General features: G+C 47.9%; 1 protein-coding gene across 2 annotated transcripts in view; it reads right to left on the reverse strand.

The window, feature by feature from the left end:
• Window positions 1-23661, reverse strand: part of RUVBL2 (RuvB like AAA ATPase 2) — a 144287-nt gene that overhangs the window by 42570 nt on the left and 78056 nt on the right. For both annotated transcript variants that reach the window (XM_085616283.1, XM_085616282.1), the window contains exons 10-14: window positions 22814-22908; window positions 21472-21590; window positions 20552-20671; window positions 17072-17201; window positions 16665-16779 (exon numbers count right to left, since the gene is read on the reverse strand). In XM_085616283.1, the coding sequence (XP_085472409.1) occupies window positions 16665-16779; window positions 17072-17201; window positions 20552-20671; window positions 21472-21590; window positions 22814-22908 (579 nt within the window). The remainder of the gene's footprint in view (window positions 1-16664; window positions 16780-17071; window positions 17202-20551; window positions 20672-21471; window positions 21591-22813; window positions 22909-23661) is intronic.

The raw sequence follows: 23661 nt of genomic DNA on the forward strand, positions 1-23661 counted from the left end.
GCATGTTTGTGTAGGAGGGAGATTACCTCCTGCTTTAGCAGCGATAAATGTTCCGGTGACATTGGGTGCTGTCTGGGTGGTATGTTTGGGGGTAGAAGCGAGTTCTAGACAGTAACCTGATTGAACGATTTGTCTCACCCACCTGTCTGTGGTGATGTTGTTCCAGACAGGTAGGAAATGTAGCAATCTTCCTCCGACCGGAGTGGAATGGTCTGGGGGGAGCGGAGGGAAGTCATTGGGTAGGGGTGGAGGTAGAGCGGGTATTATTGGTCTTGCCTCTACCTTTGTTATTATTGCCTCTGTAGCCTCCTCTTTGATAACCTCTGGTGAATGTGGTCTGGGTGGGAGTTTTATAGGACGTGGAGGGATTGTCAGAGGAGTAGCCTCTGGAGGTGCCCTTGTAAGAGGAGTGTAACGCCCTGAACGTCTCAGGATCGTTTAACAGACACGATAATGAGAACGCAACCACTTGTGAAGGTTTAGTTATTTTAATGAAGGCAAAAATAATACAAGGAATAAACAAAGGTTATAGTCACTGGAATCCTCCAGGCTAAGTACGTTACCAGCCCACAGCACGGATGGTCCTAACCGTCCTCTGCATATACGCCGATCCCGGCGTATGCCAACAGAGGGCAGAAATGAAATGGCCGACAATGCCAATCGGTAGGCTGTGAGGGGCACGAAGAGTGTTGGGGAGAATCGAGGAGTCAGGGAAACACCCAGCCGGGGTCTCTACCTGAAGGGAGCAGCCGCTCAACCTCTTCCTCAGACTGCACCGGGACGCGGAGTCACCTCCTGGTGATACGTCACCGATACCCCAATCACAAGCAAAGAAGACTGAACCGAGAGCAGCCGCTCGATCGATCCCGTGGACTTCCGAGTCTGTAACGCGGCAAACACCTCCTGGTGTGCGTTACAGCTGGCAGTCCCTGTATCTCTGGTCGGGCTGGGAGTTACGACTCCAACCAGCAAAAGCGCCTCTGCGCTTTGACTCAGCCGAGTCAAAAAGCGAAGCTCAATGGTTATCCGGTAGAGCTTCCGGGTCCTTCACAGGTGACGATGGGGCAAGACACGGCCCAGGGAGTAACGACTCGACCTACCTCCGTTCTTGCCTTACTGGAGCACCACTCCGGAACACTGCTCTTCACTAAGCAGGTACGTCGGTGTAAACAAAATATCCGACAGCGTTGTACCTCCCGGTTCCTCCCTTTATAGGGCGTGTTTTCCTTGAGTTATGTAACAGCTCTCCTGTTTACATAAGGGCGTGTTTTCCTTGAGTTATGTAACAGCTCTCCTGTTTACATAAGGGCGTGTTTTCCTTGAGTTATGTAACAGCTCTCCTGTTTACATAACCTCTCAACCGCTAAGCATCCTGGGAGATGTAGTCCGTTTTCGCTGGTTACCGTTTTCCTCCCCTCGCATGACAGGAATTCTTGACAGTACATCCTCCCTCTCAGCGGCTCCCCACGGGTCCAGCGCTGGCAGGAAAACGCCGATGGAACAAGGAGACCAAGCGCGGAGCATGAACCCCTTCAGCCGGTTCCCATGACTGCTCCTCCGGGCCATAGCCTTTCCACGCAACCAGGTACCACAGCTTCCCCCTGCGCCATTTGGACGCCCGTATGCCCGACACTTCATACTCCACCTCCGACTCCACGCATACCGGCCTAGGTGTCCCAGACGGCTTGGAGGGTGCTGGTTTGAGCAATGATACATGAAAGACAGGGTGTATCCGCAATGACTGGGGCAAGCACACCTTCACGTTCACGGGACCCATACACTTGGTAATTCGATAGGGGCCCATGTACTTGGGATGGAACACACTGTTCTTTCGAAACCTCATGTTTCTTGTGGATATCCAGACGTAGTCTCCAGTGCGGTACAGTGGCCCGGGCCTTCTCTTCCTGTCTGCCGCAGCCTTGTATCTTCTCTTGGCCTCTATTAGGACAGCCCTTGAGCGCATCAACGTGTCTTATGTGTGCCACCCTGTCCGCTGTGGCGGGAATCCTGTCCTCTCTGAACGGATGTAGAAATGGCAAGAACCTGGGATGTTGGCCATAGTTGCTATAGAACGGAGATGACTGTGTGGAGCTGTGAGTGGCGTTGTTATAGGCTATCTCTGCAACCCATAGCAAGTCGACCCATTCTTCCCTGCCCTGGTCCACAAAACATCGCAGATACTGTTTGAGTGTTTGGTTCAGGCGCTCGGTTTGGCCGTCCGTTTGAGGGTGGTAGCTGGTGGACAGGGCGGTCTTAACATGCAGCGCAGTGCACCAAGTCTTCCAGAATTGCGCAGTAAACTGCGACCCCCGGTCCGACACGATCACCCCAGGTAATCCATGCAGTCGTACCACATTCTTTAGGAGTAGTGACGCCAATTCCCCGGCCGTAGGGACTCTCTTGCAGGGGATGAAGTGCCCCATTTTCGTCAAGTAATCCACCACCACCAGTATTGCAGTCATCCCCTGGTCTACCGGTAGGCCCACCACGAAGTCCAGTGATATGCTATCCCATGGTCTATCCGGGGTCGGAAGTGGATGTAAGAGCCCTTGGGTTCGGCCATGGTCGGCCTTCATGGTAGCACACGTAGGACACTCCTGTCCCCACCTCCTGACATCCACTCTCATGGTTGGCCACCAGAAATGCCGTCCCATGCTAGCCACCGTTTTTTCAAAGCCCAAATGACCTGCGCATGGAGAGTCATGGCATCAGATGAATGTTTGTTTCCTTAGCCTAGGCGTGGGTATCAATAGGCACCTGCCCTTCAGGGGTATCCCGTCCTTCAGCTGCCATTCTCTGTGACTGAGGAGCCACCTCCGCCATGCGAATGACCTGATCCCTCTCTTTATTCCCCTCAGGAAAGTATCCGGTTGGATAACCCCCAATACCATCCTCGGGGAAATGATGGAATGCTCGGTCGCAGGCAATGGTTCCTTAACTGCAGATTGACGGGACAGGGCGTCCGCCTTCCGGTTTTCCGTCCCCGGCCGATATGTGATGCGGAAGTTGAACCCCGCAAAGAAGATCATCCACCGCAGCTGTCTGGGAGAAAGGTGTCTTGTGGCCGTCATGAACTGTAGGTTCCGATGGTCCGTGTACACCGATACCACATGTCTTGCCCCCATCAACCAATGCCTCCATTCGGTGAAGGCGTCCTTGATTGCGAGAAGCTCCTTCTCCGCAATATGGTAGTTGCGTTCGGCGTCGTTGAGTTTGCGGGACATGTACGCAACGGGATGAAGCACCCCTGTGTCGTGGTTGCGTTGGGACAAGATAGCCCCCAGCGCCACATCCGATGCGTCCGCTTCCACCACGTAGGGGAGATCCGGATCGGGGTGAGCCAACACCGGCGCCTTACCAAAGGCGCTTTTCAGGGCCTCAAAGGCTGTGTTCGCTTCAGGGGACCAGACAAACTCCTTGGACTTCCTCAGTAGCTGTGTGATTGGGGCCACCAATCCTGAAAATCCATCTATAAACCGCCTGTAAAAGTTGGCGAAGCCAATGAAACTTTGGACGTCCTTCACGCTTTGGGGCACCGGCCATTCTTTCACCGCCTTGATCTTTCGTTCTGCCATCTCCTGTCCCTCTGGACTCAGCATCACTCCGAGGAATTCCACGGATGTGACGTGGAAGTCACACTTGCTGAGTTTACAAAACAGCATGTTTTCCCTCAGCTTTTGGAGCACAGCTTTGACGTGGTGTACGTGCTCCTCCACACTGGACGAATAGATGAGGATGTCGTCGATGTATACGACCACGTAGATATCCAACTCCTCTCTGAATACCTCATTCAAAAAGTACTGAAAGGCTGCCGGGGCGTTGCACAGACCGAACGGCATGACGAGGTACTCAAAAAGGCCGAACCTGGTCTTAAAGGCGGTCTTCCACTCGTCTCCGTCCCTCATGCGCACCAGATGGTATGCCCCTTTCAAATCCAACTTGGTGTAGATACGAGCTTTCTTGACCTGTTCCAGAAGTACACTGATGAGAGGCAAGGGGTACCGATTATTTACGGTTATCGCATTCAATGCCCTAAAGTCCACACAGGCTCTCAGCTCCCCATTCGCCTTCGGGATGAAGAAGAGTGCGAGGCGGCCGGAGACTTGGACGGGCGGATGAATCCTAGCTTGAGGAGTTTATCCAGGTACCCCCGGAGATGCACGTTTTCAGGCTCCGTCAGGGCATACAGCCTGCCGCTGGGAACGCTGGCCCCTGGCACCAGGTCGATCTGGCAGTCAAACTGTCTATGTGGTGGTAGCACTTCCGCCTTCACCTCATCAAATACATCCTCAAAACTGTGATAAGCCTGGGGGAGAGCCACATCTTTTTCTGCCGCTGTAGCCACCGTCTGACTCCCGCTCTCATCTGCGTCAAGGGATTCCGTTCTTATTCCACAATGCAGGATGCAATACGGGGACGTCAGTTCGATGCGATGTGTTGGCCAATCCACAGAGGGGTTGTGTTTCTGTAGCCACGGCAATCCCAATATGACGCCATATTGGGGCGCTCGGATGATGTTACAATCGATTTGTTCCAAATGGTTCCTCCCACATCTCATCGGAAGGACCCCCGTGTGCTGCCCGATGGGCCCCGTCACCAATCGCCTTCCGTCTACAGCATAGACGTCTTCGGGTACAGCTTTGGGAAGAAGCACTAGCCCTAGCCTGCATGCCTCGTTGTGGTCCATAAACATGCCAGTGGCCCCTGAATCCACCATGGCCACAACGGGTATCCACTGGTCATGCACTCCCACGTGCACCGTGAGAAACAGGTGTCGTTGTCCCTTAGTGACCGAGTTGGAAAGTGAAGGGATGGATGAGTGACTCCGAGATGCCCCTTCTTTGGTCTGGGAGTCCTCTAGTTTTCCGCCGGTACGTCCACCACGGCTGTTACCGACCGGTTGGCCCGATAACGTGACGTCTTTGGTTTGGCAGGGCATTCACGTACGTAGTGGCCTTTTTTGCCACAATATAGGCACAATCCTGGTTTACGGCGTGACTTTCTCCGTGGCTGTGAGGCTCGCTCGTATTGCGCCGATGTCCATGGGTTCTCCCTTGGATGCGGTGGCAGTTTCAGGACTTCCCACTGTCACATAGGATGGAAGGGATTTTCCTTTTCTCCCATGATCCCCCTTTCTTTCACTTAGCCTATGTTCCAGCCGTAATACCAGGTTGATAAGGCCCTCACATGTCTTGGGTTGTGGGTCAATATGAGCCACGGCGTCCTTGAGCTCATCGCACAGCCCGTGATGGAAGAGCGCCGTCTGTTTAGCAACAGGCCACTTGGTTTCCACAACCAGCCTTCGGAACGCGTTGAGATACTGCACCAGGTCGTTGGATCCCTGTCTCAACTCAAGCATTTCACGGTCCGCCGTGTACGAGTCAGCCCTTCTGTCGAAGACCTTCAGGAATTCCTCGCGAAAAGCACCCCAATCACATAAGATGGGGTCGTCCCTGCTCACCAGAGGTACGGCCCATTGTGCCGCGTTTCCAGCCAAATAGGATATAAGGAAAGCCACACGAGCCTGACTCGTGGGGAACGCCCTTGGTTTGCACGATAAATGTAGCGCCACTTGTGTGAGGAATACCTGCACTGTGTTAGGATCCCCACTGTACCTCTCTGGTGTTGCCAAGGGGACGGCTACCGGCATTTCCACTACTAATGCAGGGGTCTGGTTCGTGAGGGAGGTGCTGGGCGTGAGCGGGTCCAATTGGATAGCATCCAGTCTGGCTTTTACATCGGCTGTTTCTTGCCTGGAGGCAGCCAATTCAATTTGCACGGTCGCTAAAGCAGCCAGCACATCATCAAGTGTTGCCATGTCTGTTATCGACCGGGAGACAGTTAGTGTTATTAAAGGTCGGATATTTTGTAACGCCCTGAACGTCTCAGGATCGTTTAACAGACACGATAATGAGAACGCAACCACTTGTGAAGGTTTAGTTATTTTAATGAAGGCAAAAATAATACAAGGAATAAACAAAGGTTATAGTCACTGGAATCCTCCAGGCTAAGTACGTTACCAGCCCACAGCACGGATGGTCCTAACCGTCCTCTGCATATACGCCGATCCCGGCGTATGCCAACAGAGGGCAGAAATGAAATGGCCGACAATGCCAATCGGTAGGCTGTGAGGGGCACGAAGAGTGTTGGGGAGAATCGAGGAGTCAGGAAAACACCCAGCCGGGGTCTCTACCTGAAGGGAGCAGCCTCTCAACCTCTTCCTCAGACTGCACCGGGACGCGGAGTCACCTCCTGGTGATACGTCACCGATACCCCAATCACAAGCAAAGAAGACTGAACCGAGAGCAGCCGCTCGATCGATCCCGTGGACTTCCGAGTCTGTAACGCGGCAAACACCTCCTGGTGTGCGTTACAGCTGGCAGTCCCTGTATCTCTGGTCGGGCTGGGAGTTACGACTCCAACCAGCAAAAGCGCCTCTGCGCTTTGACTCAGCCGAGTCAAAAAGCGAAGCTCAATGGTTATCCGGTAGAGCTTCCGGGTCCTTCACAGGTGACGATGGGGCAAGACACGGCCCAGGGAGTAACGACTCGACCTACCTCCGTTCTTGCCTTACTGGAGCACCACTCCGGAACACTGCTCTTCACTAAGCAGGTACGTCGGTGTAAACACAATATCCGACACCGTTGTACCTCCCGGTTCCTCCCTTTATAGGGCGTGTTTTCCTTGAGTTATGTAACAGCTCTCCTGTTTACATAAGGGCGTGTTTTCCTTGAGTTATGTAACAGCTCTCCTGTTTACATAACCTCTCAACCGCTAAGCATCCTGGGAGATGTAGTCCGTTTTCGCTGGTTACCGTTTTCCTCCCCTCGCATGACAGGAATTCTTGACAAGGAGCGACAAAAGGAACACCTGGGAGCTTATGATTGTAAGGCTCCCATTGATTTAGCCGCGTTGGTGTCTTTTTTTTAATCTTTGAGAGATGAATCCACGGCAGGCCCAAATAGATGCTGGTGGTCAAACGGCTGGTTAAGAATGGAAGCCTGTACATCAGGTTTAAAACCTGAAATGCGTAGCCATGCATGCCTACGCAGAAGGACACTTGTGTTGATGGCTCAGGAGGTGGTGTCTGCCACATCTAGAGCGCAACGAATGGAGGTGTTTGTGATGAGCTTACCCTCCTGTATGAGGTTGTTGTCCGTAGTTTTGTATTTGTCAGGGAGGTGTTGCAATAGGGACTCTAGCTCATCGTAGTGTGCCCTATTGTATCTGGCTAACAAAGCTTGAGTGTTGGCGAGGCACCATATATTAGCTGCTTGTGATACCGTATGGTTACCAGAGGCATCCAAGAGTTTTGACTCCTTGTCCGGAGTGGGGCGTCCCCTGACGTTTGCGAGTTAGCCCTTTTTCTGGCATTGGAGACCACTAATGAGTCGATTTGGCCCTTAATGTACGTGGGGTCTTCTGGGACAGCTTTATATTTTCTCTATCCTGGGATGTATAACCCCAGCCCTAACAGGATCTTTGAACACCTCAGGTGCATATTTGATGACCCCTTTTAACATAGGGGGGACGGAGGTGGACTTTTGTGAAGTATCAAAAGTGTCCATTAAGAAATCCTCTTCCACAGGGTCTGTATGTAAGGCAACCCCGTGCTATTGTGCAGCTCTGTGAATGAGCTGGGTGAAACCTATGGTATCCTCTGGAGGGGAAGGTCTAGAGGGGTAGATGTCGTCTTGTGGTACGTCTGGTGTGTTGTAATCGTCCCAGGGGTCTGGGGTATAAGGTGGACTAGGATCCCCTAGTGGTTCATCGTCCGCCCCCTCCCCCGTGTCATCAGAGGTGTCATCATCGTCCATTGGTGGAGGAGATGGTGTAGGAGAGTGGTGTGGTGAGGGAGGAGGTGGAGAAGGGACTCAGAGGCGATATTGCAATGTCTTCTTAGGCGGTGGAGCCTGTGGAGGCGTGTCCAGTGGTCTCTTTTTAGACCTGAGAGTCAGTTGACCAGTCTTTGGGTCTTTTAGAAGAAGAGTTTGTTTTTTTTTTTGGGTGGGATCCGGTTTAAAAAGCTCTTCTGTTGGAGGTTGGTGTTTCGGCGCCGATTTTTTCGGTTCCGAAGGCTTGCGTGGCACCGATTCTGGAGTGGACTTGTGCTCCTTATGCTTTGAAGCGTGAGATTTTTTTGTCTCTGCAGGAGTTTGCGGAACCGGTTGTTTTTTCGCTCGGTTCCGACAGCTTTTTCTGAGTCGAGGGGTCGGTGCCAGTAGGTTTGGGTGCCGAGAGCATGGATGTGGAGGCAGTGGCCGGCACTAAGGTGGAGGAAGGTTTCTTTTTCGGTGGTGGGTCTTGAGTTTGGGCACCGACGGCAGGCTGACTCGATCCCAAGTGGCCTGAAGGCTTAGCTGTGGACTTCTTTGCTGGGCCCGAAGGCGGGGCGTGAGAAGCATTGTCTCGGTGTGCACCTTGGCTCGAAGGTGAAGGTGTTACCGAAGCCTTTTTCGGTGCGGGGGAGTGGGAGAGGTTGGGGGGGGGGGGCAGGGGGTCGATGTCACTACTTACGACCCGCTGCCCAGGAGTGATGTCTTTGAGGTCGGAGTCATCTGCTTCGGAGGCGCCGACGGGGCCTTCTTCGACCCGTTCCTGTTCTGGCGCATCAACGCCCTCCTGGAAGATGTCATCGGGAATGGATGCCGACGAGCGAGCCATTGTTCTTCGAGCTAGACGATCCCGAATGGTTTTCTTGGAGCAGAAAGGGGCACAAGCTGGACAGTCTTTGGCCTCGTGCTCTGATGAGAGGCAGAGGTTACATACCTCATGAAGATCTGTGTGTGGGAACTTTGACCCACATTGAGGACACTTCTTAAAAGGAGTCCTTTCCATGAGCCAGATCAAATGGCCTAAGTAGGCCCGAAGGCCTTAGTCGACGACCGGAATCGAGGACTTCGAAATTGAAAAGATGCGCGACGACTAGGGATTGCGATCGAAACAATACAGGAGAAAGGGTGAGGATTGCGCGTCGAAAATTGGATCGGTAACGGCACCGATCGAGAGCACGATAAACACATCCGAGCCCGATGGCGGAAAAAAAACAATCTGAAGATGGAGCCGATGCCCATGCGCACTATCAACTAAAAGAGGAGTCACCTATCTCGTGACTTACAAAGACTTTTCCAAGACAAAACAAGTGCAAACATCCGGGCCCAACACCAGATGGCGATCTATGCATAGTGTGTGATCTGCAGCTCATATGCCTCGAACATATCGTAACAGTAATTTACATCCGGGCCCAACACCAGATGGCGATCTATGCATAGTGTGTGATCTGCAGCTCATATGCCTCGAACATATCGTAACAGTAATTTACATCCGGGCCCAACACCAGATGGCGATCTATGCATAGTGTGTGATCTGCAGCTCATATGCCTCAAACATATTGTAACAGTAATTTACATGCAACTAAGTTCTCATATTTGAGGCATTTCAATTCAGAATGACAACAGGAAAGAATTCTGGCATGAGACTGAGTGATCTAATTAGGGAAAATCACTGTGGCAAAGTAACCCCTCAAGTTCAGCATCGATTCCTTTAGATGATCTCTGTGCATGATACAGGAGGAAGTGTGGCGAGATCCACTGGACAACAAAGATGGAGTTCCACTATATCATAATGAAAGCTTCATAGTTAGGAGATGCTAGAAAGGATATGTGAGAACTGGCAATGTGTAGAAAGTGCAAAGCACACAAGATGATGGACGGAATGTTGCACATTGGCAAAACATTCACCCCCAGTCACAGATCTGGGTTTAATCCATCGTTATTTTGCTCACCACGCCACCCCAGTTCAGGCATGGCTATATGCAAATCAGTCTTGACCCTGTGCCTCATGGGAACGGTCCAGCCCGAACTGCCATGCCATGTCTTCCCTGGACCGGAATCAAGCATCCAAGGACAGGGGGTGGCATCCCCCAACTGCACAGCTGGGTGTCCAATAAATGGAGTGGTAAAAAAAGAATGTGTCCATTGTGCCTGGACTCACTATATACGCTATGTCACAATTGTTCTATCAGAGTCACACATTTCTCTGAGAACTGAACGCCTATTGTTACTATATGCAAAAAAGTAACATCTGAAGCCTATACCTTCTTTTAAAAGGCTTATCCCAAGCAATGTATTTTTTTTCTTCAGTGTAAAAAAACAAAACACAAATAAAAAGAAAAAAGAAACCGTCTAATCTTGCAGGCCAACAACAAAGTTCCCCCCAAAAAAAAAAAACAGCAAAAAGGGAAATGCTACTTATCCAGTATGCATCTGTTCTTGGCATATAGAGCTGTAGAGTCATATGCTATGCACAGATCGCCATCTAATGTTCGGTCCGCATGTTTGCACTTTTTCTTCGAAGACGTCTTTCCAGTCACGAGGTTGGTGACTCCTCCTTTCGGTGATAGTACGCATGGGCATTGACTCCATTGTTAGACTGTTTTCCCGCAGATGGTGATAACGGAGATAGTAGGAGTAGTAAAAGGAGATGTCCATGAATGCATGTATATAAATAAGATGTTACTGCAACAGGTATAGGTACCCGGGGAGGTGAGTGGGAGCTCTATATGCCCAGAGCAGATGCATACTGGGTAAGTAGCATTTTCCGTTAGAGGCATATGAGCTGTAGATCATATGCTATGCATAGACTATGTAGCAGTTATCACCAAAGCGGTGGCTAACCTGTATCTGTTGCAGTGGTTTGAAATAGTATACATAAGACTGCCTGGCTCACTCTAGCTTGTCGTCTTGTTAACACATCTACACAATAGTGTTTTGTAAATGTGTGCGGTGTAGACCATGTCGCAGCTTTGCATATGTCATTTATGGGTATATTTCCTAAGAATGCCATAGAAGCCCCCAGTTTGCGTGTAGAGTGTGCTCTAGGGGGAACTGTTAATGTTAGTTTTGCTTTTGCATAGCATATTTGAATGCACTGGACTATCCACCTTGCAATTCCTGATTTGGATGTGGGATTGCCTTTGTATGGTGGAGCAAAAGCGACAAAAAGTTGTTTACGTCTTACGGAAAGGTTTTGTCCTTTCTATGTAATACAGCAAAGCTCTTTTTACATCTAATGTGTGTAGGGCATGTTCAGCTACTGAATCTGGTTGACGAAAGAACACAGGTAACTCAACAGATTGATTGATGTGAAAAGCAGAAATGACTTTAGGAAGGAATTTAGGATCAGTTTGGTGCATTTGTAAAAAAGGTACTTCTACAGTTAATGCCTGAAGCTCACCCACTCTTCTGAGTGATGTGATAGCCACCAGGAAAGCAGTTTTCGATGTGAGAAATTGCAGTTTACATTTGTGCAATGGCTCAAAGGGTGGACCCATTAGTCTGGTGAGGACAATGTTGAGATTCCATATTGGAGAAGGTGGACGTCTCGGGGAAATAACCCTTTTGAGTCCTTCCATAAACGCTTTAATGACAGGTACTCTAAAGAGAGATAGATGATGTCTATTTTGCAGGTATGCAGCTAGATGTAAGCGTATGGACGTGTATGCTAAATTGGAATGTTGTAGCATCAAGTGGGTTGATGTGGTTGTTATTACAGTAAATCACAAACCACTTCCACTTTGCTGCATAGCAGGCTCTTGTGGTAGGATGTCTAGCTTCCTTGATAATATTCTTACAGCCTGGCAGTAGATTAAGATAGCCAAACTCTAGGACTTCAGGTGCCAGACCGCCAGATTGAGTTGACTGGGGTCTGGGTGTCTTATGTCTCCATGGCTCTGTGTGAGGAGAACTGGGTGTAAGACGTAGTTTTTGATGAGGAACTACAGAGAGTTCCAATAGGGTTGTGAACCATGGTTGATGTGCACATGTGGGAGCAACCAGGATTAGTGTCAGGGACGCTTGTTTGAGTTTCCGAACCACTAATGGAATGAGTGGGAGAGGGGGAAAAGCCTAAGCAAATATCCCTGACCAGTTCATTGCCTTTGGACAATGGGTGTAGATACCTGGACGCGATGTTTGGGCATTTTGCGTTTAGGTGTGTGGCGATCAGGTCTATCTCTGGAAAGCCCCACATTTGAAAGAATGGGAGGAGACCTTGAGGGTGTAGTTCCCATTCGTGGACTTACTGTGTCTGACAACTTAGCAGATCTGCCATCTGATGGTCTACTGCGGCGAGGTGTTCTGCTAGGAGATGGATTTTGTGATGAATGGCCCACCTCCATATGTCCTGGGCGAGGTGGGACAGTTGAAGGGAGTGTGTTCCCCCCTGTTTTTGTATGCAATACATAGCTGTCATGTTGGTACGGACCAGGACAGCTTTGCCAGCCAGATGGGTTTGAAAGGCTTTGAGGGCTAGAAATATGGCCATGAGCTCTAAATGGTTGATGTGGAGCAACTTTTGTTGGTGACTCCACAGGCCTTGTATTGTGTGTTGCTGTAGATGAGCACCCCAGCCAGTTAGAGACGCATCCGCTGTTAGTACTGTCTGTGGAACCTGGTCTATGAAGAGCCGTCCTTTTGACAGATTTTGTGTGTTCCACTACTGCAGAGAGCGATGAGTATGGCTGCTTACCAACACTAGATCGGTTAATAGACCATGGGACTGGTTCCACTGACTGGCTAAGGATTCCTGAAGTGGACGCATGTGAAGCCTGGCATACGGGACAATCATGATGCAAGATGCCATCATCCCCAGCAGTTGCATGTAAGCCTGAGCTGGAAGAGATTGATTGGGTTGAAACTGGAGGACCAAAGCCTGAATGTTGCGAATTCTGGCTGCGGAACGCCAGAGCCTTTTGAGTACCTTAATTGGCTCCTAGGTAAATCTGAATATTGGCTGGCTGAAGATGTGACTTTGGCACATTGATTGGGAACCCTAGTCGATGCAATAACTTGATGGTTATGAAAGTGTATTAGAGACACTGTTGGTACGGGCTCGCTTTGATGAGCCAGTCGTCTAAGTATGGGAAGACATGGATGCTTTGTCTCCTGAGATAAGCAGCTACTACCGCCTGACATTTTGTGAATCCTCTGGGGGCAGTGGTGACTCCGAATGGGAGTACCTTGAACTGGTTATGTTGGCCTGCTAAAACAAACCTGAGAAATTTGCGATGAGCAGGGTGGATTGGAATATAAAAGTAGGCGTCCTTTAAGTCTAGAGTAGACAGAAAATCGCCCCTTTGCAAAAGAGGCACCACCTGTTGAAGTGTTACCATGTGAAAATGATCTGATTGTATGCAAAAATTGAGTTCTCTGAGATCTAGGATTGGTCTGAGAGATGTGTCCTTTTTTGGTATTAGGAAGTAAAAGGAGTACACGCCCGACCCTTGGTGTTGTAGCAGTACGGGCTCTATAGCTCCTTTCAAAAGTAGAGACTGTACCTCTTGTTTGAGGAGGTGTAGATGATCCGGTGAGAGTTTGTGCAACTTTGGGGAATGTTTGGAGGAGTGTTTATGAACTCCAGGCAGTAACAAGAACGGATAATTTGCAGAACCCACTTGCCTGTTATTGACTGCCAAGCTGGTAAGAAATTTGGCAGTGAGTCACTGTTTTGTATTGGAGGGGAGGTGCGTGTGTTTAAACCTCTACCTCTTCCCTTACTGTTATTTCCTCCATAACCCCCTCTGAAATATTTCTTAGAGTTAGAGGGTTGGTTATTACCCTTGTAGGTGGAAGTATTTTCTGAGGAAGAATTCTTGGACCCCGCTCGATAGAGAGTGCCGAAAGGAACCACGGCCTTGTGGTGACTGAAGCGACCCCATGGATTTGGCCACTTCAGTGTCTTTCTTCATCTTTTCCAGTGAAGAGTCTACCACTGGGCCAAAAATGTGTTCCTTATCAAAAGGTGTGTTAGTATAGAGGTTTGAACCTCGGGTTTGAATCTAGAGATACGTAGCAAGACGTGCCTTCTTAAAAGGACACTGGTATTGACTGCTCTGGCTGCCGTGTCTGCAGCATCGAGGGAGCACCTGATTTGATTGTTGGAAATAAGTTGTCCCTCCCTTATCAGGTCCTCCGATTTAGATTTATGTTCTTAGGATAAATATTGGAGCAATTGTTCCATCTTGTCCCAATGAGCACAGTCGTATCTAGCTAGCAAGGCTTGTGTGTTGGATATGCGCCAGAAGTTTGCTGTCTGAGATGTGATTCTCTGCCCCGAAGCATCAAGGAGCTTAGATTCCTTATCTGCGGGTGGAGCATCTCCTGTGGTTTCAGAATTAGCCCTCTTGTGTGCGTTAGACACTACTAGTCTACTAGGCTTTTCGGCGTACCGGAGTACTATCCGATGAGCCAGAATGCGCCAAAAAGGGGAAAGTACGGAACTTCGATAACACGGAGAATGCGCATGCTGGGGGCTCCCTGTGCGCAGTAATGGACAAGACATATATCAAATTCTGCAAGAATTGTCATCATAAGTATGTTAAAATTAAGATCAGTATCCAGTCTGCAACCTTTGCCTGCTGCTGGATCACCGAAGTGAAGATAGCAACACATGCTCAGCCTTCACCCCCAAAGACCTTGAGGGTAAGAGAGAGACAGAGAAGGGCCAACTACACCATGCAGGGCTAGGGGCCAGCACCGCTTCGAGATCTGGGCCTTTCCAGCGAAGAGGAGGACAATGTTGCCAAAGGCCCTGAAGTCGACGAGGACACAGACGTCCCAGTCATAGAGGTCAAGAAGAAGACTTCAAAGGAGGTAAGAGTGCTATCGACCTCGAAAAATGTACGCTGGGTCAGATGGTGCCGATTTATATTTTTTGTCTATTCTAGGTGTAATGATACATGCCCTGACAGGATCACTAAAGATATCATCCACATGTCTGATCATACCCCTGAGCATTGGTAAAGTGTGTGATGACTTTTGAGTAGTGCTAAGGGACTCGAAAAGGAAATCCTCTTCGAGGGAATCGTTGTGGAGCTGCACCCTATGGTAATTGGCAGCCCGACCCAGCAATTCAATGTAAACTACAGTCGTCTAGTGGAGAGGGTTTGGTAGGGTATAGGTCAGGATCATTGCCTGTGGGCGAGTTTATGTTGTAGTCGTCCCATGGGTCTGCAGGTATTGGCTGACCATAGTCACCCCCCACCCCATTAGCACCCCCATCATCCTGGTTGTCAGGTGTATGTGGTGAATGCTGAGGTGAAGTAGGCACAGGTATAGACTGTGGAGAAGGAGGAGATGAGATAGAAAGAGGAAGAGGAGGAGGGAAAGGGTTAGTTCCGACAGTTCTCTTCTTCAAAGGAATGTGATTTTCCTCTTCAGCATCAATCCTTCTCTTTAGAGTCACTGTGGTGGTGATATGTCCAGTTTTTGGATGAATGTACAACACTTTCTGCTTCGGGTCCGGTTTATCGAGCGGATCATCGAAACATTGTTTTTTGGGTGACTTCGGCACCTGCGGTTGTTTCAGCGCCGAAGGTTTCGGTGTCAATGGTTTAGGGGCTGGTGTTTCCAGATCCGCAGTGTGTTTCGGTGCCGATGGTTGAAGGTCAGAGCAGGATTTCGATTTTGATCCCCAAGGTTTTGGCTCGTTAACTGTTTTGGATTGGGGGTTTGCGGAGCCGGAAGGCTTTTTGGTAGGCTTCGGTGCTGAGCCCAAAGGCAGGGCATCGGAAGAGTGATCTCGGGGCCGACTAGGGCCTGAGGGCGCAGGTTGGTCCTGAGCCTTCTTTTTGGGTTGAGGTAGATGTCGGGGCGAGGGAGTTTCTGTACTCACAGTACGTTGTCCCTGTGGGAAGTCATCCTCCTGGTTGGAGCCGTAATCGGAAACAGAGATCGGTTCCCGCTCTTCTTCGGCCCGATAGTGTCGACTGAGGTCCGTAGAGGTCCGGAATGGAGGCTGTACGTTGACTGTGCATGTCGCCATGTCTTGCCAGACAGTCGTGAAGTGTCTTCTTGGAGCGGAACACTTTGCACGCGTCGCACTCCTGTTATCTGTGCTCTGGGGACAGGCATAGGTTACACACACCGTGTGAATCAGTGTGCAGGTATTTTGCGTGGCACCGAGGGCAGAATTTAAAGGGAGTTCGTTCCAACGACCGCTAGTCGAACCGACGCGGGTAGGCCAGACGGCCCACCACGAACTTTGCCGATTGAAAGAGTTTTAACCAGAAAATCCGACACGCTACTAATAGTATACGCGATCGGAAACAATACCGTCGAGGTGGTGTGTCTTGCGCACCGAGGGAAACCGAAGGAACAGTGTCGAACCAGAGAGCAGCGAGTAACATCCAAACCCGATGGAGGAAAAAAAATCAAACAAACAAGGGAGTCGATGCCCATGCGCACTATCACCTAAGGGAGGAGTCACCTACCTCGTGACTGTAAAGACTGCTTCAAACAAAAAAACTAAGTGCAAACATCCGGACCCAACACTAGATGGCGATCTATGCATAGCATATGATCTACAACTCATATGCCTCGAACATCCGGTTTCCTAAAACCCAGCTCAGAAGGAAGACAAGTGTATTGATCCAATATATTCATCATTCTATACTTTAAAAAAATATTGTTTCCAATAAAACTGAGTCGGTTAGAAGTCTTACTAATAAAATATTTATGTCTACTAAAAGCAAGCACAGAGGAGAAGGGAGGTGCTATTTTGCAAAAGGAAACTATAATTTGACGTGTTCTGAATACTAAAGGTTTTTTTTTTTTACATGGTTAGGATTAAGGTTTGGAACAAAGGCATAAAAAACTACAACATACTCATCTCGTTGAACATAAAGGCATCCTGGTATTCCTTCATATACTGGGTGGAGCGAGACTCATCCAGGAACAGGGAGTACACTCGCTTGATGTCGTCAACCTGTACCTCAGTGCCCTGAGAACAGAAACACAGAAGAATGAGCCACCAATTATATCTGTAAATGCAAAAAGCACGAATCATCACCTGTCAACAGCTACCTAACCCGGCACAGAGTGAAAAAGAAAAAAAGAATTGGGGTGCATCATCAGTCCTTTCTCAAACACACCATCTAGAGTGACAGACAGAACATCATGACACTGGAGGTTCAAAAAGGAGTGATAGCTGTGGCAGTGGATAAGCCCAGCCACCTTTGCCAGCCCAGTACATAAGAGCAAGTAACTGTTGCTTAGAGCAGTCTCTCCCTCACCTTCCTCTTCCGGCACACCAAGTGGGCAGCTGTGATGAGTTGCATAGCATAGCGCAGGGAGGTCTCCTGCCCAATCCGAGTCAGCACCGTGTAGGCGTCGTCACTCATTTCCACATCTTCCTCTTCACACCTGCAAGGAACAGAGAGGACAACATTTATGAGTGCTTCAAGGAGCAAATCCCTTGAGGGCATCAGTAAGAGTCAAAGGAGAACAAATGTTCATTGGACGTTCCTAGGCAGGGGACCTAACCGGAGCAGCTAGGGAGTAACCCCACCATGTTCAGCAATGGATGCTGCCTGAAAAAACAATAGAACTACAGTTTGACAATGGCTCTCTCTACAGATGAAAAAGGCAGTTCATATTTTAACCTGGAGTCTATTTTTAGGTCTGGGCTGGTGTTAGAGCGCGCATGCGCTCCTCGCCTGCGAGAGCTATAGTGAACAAGTCAGTTTGGAGAAAATTACTCTAGCCCCGCCCCTCATTTCCATTGGGTAGAGTCAGCGCTTATGGTAAACAATGGCTTCCCATTGGAAAGGAGGGTTTTTCGTTGCCTCCCTTTGACTTTTTGTCGGACTGGCTCGCCTGATTCACGGCTGTCGTGAAGATTTTTATTATCTGCTTGTTTATTTCACAAGCAGATAAGAAAAGTCTTTACGACAGCTGTGAAGCAGGCACGGAGCTCAGAGGCGTACGGGGGTCACAGGGAGGACAAGGCAATGGAGAGCGCTTGTTTTAAGCGGAAGTGTGAAGACACTGCTTATTAGAGGTGTAGCCTAGATGACTGCTAAAGGTTCTCACTTTACCCTCCCTGTCTCTCCCATCACACACTGCTTTCTTATACATAACTGGCGCAGTAAGCCTTCTTACTATAAGTAAAATTGTCCTATACGAGCTGTTCCCGTCGAATAACTGCACTCCTCAACCATTCAATACATACAACCCACCTCGCCCTTAACCTTTCTGCCCTCCAAAGCTATCCGTTTCCCTCTTCCAAATATTGCCCCGTTTTCTACTCCTTCGCACAAACAAACACTCTCCTCAGCCTTTATCCCGCTTTTGCAACTACTCTCCTCACTCCATGCTGCCCTCTTAGTCTGTCAGTCCCACCATTCTGTCCTCCTACGAATGCTAACCTTTCTTTTAGTTAACCTCCCTTCGGCCTCGCATCCACCTCCAACTCCAACCCCTCATTTTACCATTCTTACCCGCCCGTGTCACTCTTCCCCCACCCACCCAATCTACGCACCCCTTGAAGACGGGGAACGAACGTGGCCACGTATACATGCGTAGTGCTCGCGCCTACTTGCAGGCCCCCCCATCACCACCGGTCAACCTGTTGACTCACAATAGGAGAGAAGCCAGCCGTTTAAGCACATGGTTCTCTCTAAGGTGACTGGAGGATTAACCGTTTTGAGGGCGTTACAGGTTTGAACAGAAGGTGACCCCATTGAAGTCCGTGGAGGCAATTTGTTCGTGAAGAGGATGAATGTGTGTGCAAGAGATGACACCCACGAAACGAGGGCGAGTTGACAAGTGCGCATCCACCCTCACCATAGTCCCAATCCCGGCGCTGTTTAAAACCCTGGCGGAGCTTTAAGGGCTTCCACTGCGACGTGTGGCACCTTTCAGAGTCTGCACGCGAGTCTCTGAAGACCCCACAGTTCCCTAGGAAGAGAGGCCGTCAGCCGCGCAAGAATTCGTGACTCAGAGGCCGGGCATTCCCGCAGCCCATCCTGAGCCTAGGCCGGAAAAACACCCGGGCTGGGCAGGTAGCACCTGCCATGCACACTCGACAGCCCAGGGAGGCCTTTGATTGCTCTCCTACTCCGGCTCTTTCCACAAAGTAGGTAATAATGTGCCTTTGTCAAGAAGATGACGCCCCCGGAGTGGAATTCTCATGCGTTAATGCCCCGGTCCGCTTCCTGTTGATAGACCGTGGTACTATACGATATTGTCTCAACACAGCCACAAACACTGGACCATTGTGCTTTCCGTACACATTTTCTACCAGATAGCTTGTTACTTAAATATTTGTGTCACTGTCAGGCTGAAACCGCCTCCAGGCAGGGTCAGTTAAAACTGTTCTGTTTGTACAAGGTACAGTAGAACCGCTTTAGCCTATTATTCCACAGCCTTTCACCACCTTTGGGGGGAAAAAAATATTTAAGGTACGGGATACAGAGCAGATTTTGTATTAAGGAGCAGGTGAGCGCTTTATGGAGAGCATTGTTAATCTGTGCATTATCTTCAACGATTGCAGTGCTGTACCCAAGACTATGAATGCCCTGGTTATTTACTGGTTATCTTCATTCTTCCGAGTTCAGGTTTCCCTGGTCACTATTAGTTCCTGAGTAAACACTCCTGTCCACAGAACAATTACCAAGCGAATAAACAAACGTTGTCGAGATGGCCGACACATTGTATGCAAATAATATAAAAGGCAAGTTAAATTGCGTCACTTCTTGTAATACAAAGCCATTAGTACATATTGAAGCCGACCCCTACGGAATGGGAAACTATGAATGTGACAGGAAGGCTTAGACTCGAAATAATGGAGATTGCTGGTAAGTAACTAGGGCATTACCTACTAGTTAGTCTTCCTCGACACAGACATTACTCATGAGTAGATAACCAAAGCATATAGCAGCTGAGAACCCATAAGCGGGTAAGGAAGAATTTGAATCCACCAATGAGACTGTGTTGCTAACTGCAACAACCAGGGAAATAAAGGCCTCCATTTCCAACCATACACTATCATCCGAACTAATGCCTTGTCTTCCCTGATATTCTCCAATAGCTTGAAAATCATGGCTATTGGAGGAAATGCATATACCAGAACCCGATGTCAAATGAACAAAATTGCATCTATACACCACACTCTTGTTGACAATGTAATTGTGCAATAGCAAGGGTGCTGATTCTCTCCTGATTGCAATAGGTCTATTTTTGGTAACCCAGAACTCCTCTCCAACCGTTGGAATACCTCCAGCATACATGATAACAAGCATTGAAAATGCAATAGGTCTCGCCTTCGATTAAGATAAAGCCATTTGCTTTGCTAATGGTATTGTAGAGCAAAGCAAATGGCTTTAACTTAATGAAAGCCGAGACCTATTGCATTTTTAATGCTTGTTCATCTTGTATTTGGTTCCCAAGTAAACTGCCTTTGCCAAAACCCTTTGAGCGAAGAATATCATGTTTTGTTGAAGGGAACCAAAAGTTGTAAGGCATTGGTGAGGTGGGGTAAAGCTGACAACTCTCACAACTGGAACTCGTTCACTCCAGTCAAACAAATGCTTATGCTCCCTGCTAACAAACATGAGAGGAAGCACAGCAGTGCTGTGTAGGGAAGAAAGAAGGGGAGGCACAAATAAGTCTAGTGGTAACAACATAAGCAATATATTTTAAACCATCTCCCTCGTTCAACACATGCCAAGATGGGACACATCCCACATGGGAACCTGCAGTTCAGTTCTGACCTGATCTTCAGAATCTGCTTGGTCTCCTTTTCACTGTACGGGGTTGTTGAGATGATCAGAAGCCGGTCCAACAAATCAATAGGAATTCCGTGGGGGCTCTGATAGTTTGTTCCACGGATTCTGTAAGGGGTAAAACCAAAAACAGATATGAATGCATCTATGTAAAAATAAAATGACATGTAAATGAGCAAGTGTATGCAATTAATTGTCACCCATGGTCCAGAAAGCAGCTTCAAAACACCCAATCCTGATTTGGATATGGCTAGGTCCAAGCTGCGGTAGCATGGTGGACAAAAGAAAGATGGGCTGCAATGCTACACTCACTGATTGCCAAAGGTTCAATTTATTGCAAGTATTCTTCCCGTAATCTTGTGTGTGTTCAATGACTATTATTGGCACTTTATGCTTATTGGCGCTATTCCTATTTAAAACTGTAAAAATGCATATCTTCAGTTCACCTGATTTGATTTATGTCACTTTGGTAGCAATGTGTTTATTCCACTTTACTCTATATTTTTTTACTTTAGATAGATATATTTTTTTTTTTGCATTTTGACTTTTCTACTTTACTAATGATTTGGTACAGCATAAATACTTTACATATTGCCCTAAGATAATATTGTCTGTTCTGTGCCATAGCCACAAGGTGGCTGAGCACAAGTTAATTTACTGACTTTGAGGGTTCACCATAAGAGTCGAGAAAATTCTTACAAAAGATAAAAGCAAAATGTTGCTACAAAAAATTGCATTTATAGCAGTCATCCAATGAAATGTTGAAATGCCCTTGCAGTCTCATTAACTGCATTGGAAGGGAAATAAAAGTCTGCATCAAGCACATGAGAATAAAGATGATAAAGCAGGAAACCAAGGCTTTCCCAAATGGTTCTGGGAATCAACCCAGAAATAAAATGCTGGCTTACCTGGTAATACCACGATTTGTGGCCATGATGAGAACAGGCGCCATATCACTCTCAAGGGCACGATTCAAGAACGAAAAGCATTCGATGTCCAGCATGTGAACCTCATCTATGAAGAGAACCTGTAAGGGTGCAGGTGAAAGGCCTTAGAGCACAATCCTTTGTAACACATCCATAATGCATGCTTTTAAAAGAACAAAGTCTTTAGACACAGCCTAGTTTGTGATGATGGCCACTGAGTGTTGAGCTACTGATCCTAGGAAATTTGTTGGTCTGCTGACTTCACATTTTATAAGTGATGGTATATAAAATAAAAACGGTAACCAAATATGCCTTGCTGGAACCAGGGTTAGTGAGTATATTAAAAACAGTTATTCGTTAACGACTCGTACACATGCACATTTTTGGTAACCTAATAGTCAATACAATACATTGTATACAGAAAGCTAGTCAGGACAGATTTTTCATTGAGAAAAAGAAAATGCATGTCAATAAGATGACAAGCACAGTATTAAGTGCCCTTAATTGATCAACCAATGAAAAAGATTGGTGGTGACTAGTGGTGTATATCTATACAAAAAGTATGCAACTAGGGCTCACATAAGATTGCTGGGTTCAAGCTAGTGAATCTACAGTAAGTACAATGTCTTAATAAGGGGGGAACATAGTCTGCTTGGTCGAAGTGTTGATGACGTTCTGAGCTATTAAGTGGAAGGTCAGCACTAGGACAGAAACAGCGGGAGTGCATCAGAACAATGTTGTGCGAGTGCCCGGGTTTGAAGGTGGAGCTAAGGCAGCAGATCTTTTTGAAAAACATACAAGTGGATGTAGGGGCCACGTGCCACCCATTAAGGAATGGAGACCGGTCACTGAATGAGCACAGTCTCAGTCTGGCCAGGCATGAAACAGCTCAAAGTGCATATACACACACACCACTAGTAACCACCAATGTTTGAATGTCTGAGAATCAGTCATTAATGAACCACTTTTGTTTGATAGAACAAAAATATAGTCTGGGAACAGTGTGATTAGGGAGGGCTGTGGGGTTGATGGTTCAGGAGGTAGTGGTGTTAGACTGACTTCAAATAAATGACTATTTACAAATTTGTTTAGATAAGGTACAGGCAATTTTACAATTCTGCTGATAAAAAGTCCATAAAAAACACATGAAATTCAAAATTGTCATGTTTTAAAAAATAGAACTATAAAATTGTTAGGTACACAGTATGAACTCAAATGATGACAATTTTGGTAAAAGACAAATTGCAACACAATATAAACAGTTGAAACACAGGACTAGACTAGCAAAACAGAGCTGACAAGCCAGATGGAGCAGAATACATACACCTGGAATAATCTCCGCTTTTCCTTCCTCTCTCCATTCAGCTACCTTAGCATTGATCTGTTCACGCACTTCAGACTTAATCTCACCAGTGTCCCCTGCAGAGCAGACAAAACATACCAAAGACAGCAAGGTTAGGGAACAGGCAGACAAACAAAGATATAAAATATGACAAAGTTCTAGAAAAAGGCATGCACTGGACAACCACGAAAAAACGAAGCAACCTTCCACCCAAGTTATCCTCCCTCCATATCTGCAAAGCCCAAACCCTTTTCCTTTCAAGAAACACAAAGATTTTTCTTTTCAACAGTTAATTCCCAGAAGTGCCAAATTCCACCACTTAAAATGTTCACCCTCCATTCCTCAGTCCCATTTTTTACACCCTAAATTGTATTGTTAAAAGGAACTTCTAGTAGGGCTTGTTAAGCACATCGATGTGGCTCAGTCTGTGATTAAATACACACCTTACATACACAGCCTTATAGATGCTTATATCAGGGCCTTCCTTGCAGTAATGCTGGGTTAAAGCTACTTCCTCCCTCCAGTGGAAAGTGAATGGTAAATAGTTCCATTTGAGAGTTTGCACTCACTCATCAGCACTATGTCAATGCTATGCAAGTCAGGATTTGAAAGCTCATTCTAAAAAATTACCAGTCGATACTATAGGACCCAGACAGTGTGCGCTTCCTACCAGTAACACACAAACAACATCTTCCCCCAGTAGCACCCAGACAACATTATAGGACACATTAGCGAGTTTCCTTCAAGCAGTGCCTTAAGTGTATGTTTTCCCTTAGCAATGCTTGGTCAGTGCTCCAGAATGCTGGCAATGAGTTTTCTCCTCGCTGAGC

This window comes from Triturus cristatus, chromosome 7 (assembly GCF_964204655.1).
Source record: "Triturus cristatus chromosome 7, aTriCri1.1, whole genome shotgun sequence".
In the NCBI taxonomy this organism is placed as follows: domain Eukaryota; kingdom Metazoa; phylum Chordata; class Amphibia; order Caudata; family Salamandridae; genus Triturus; species Triturus cristatus.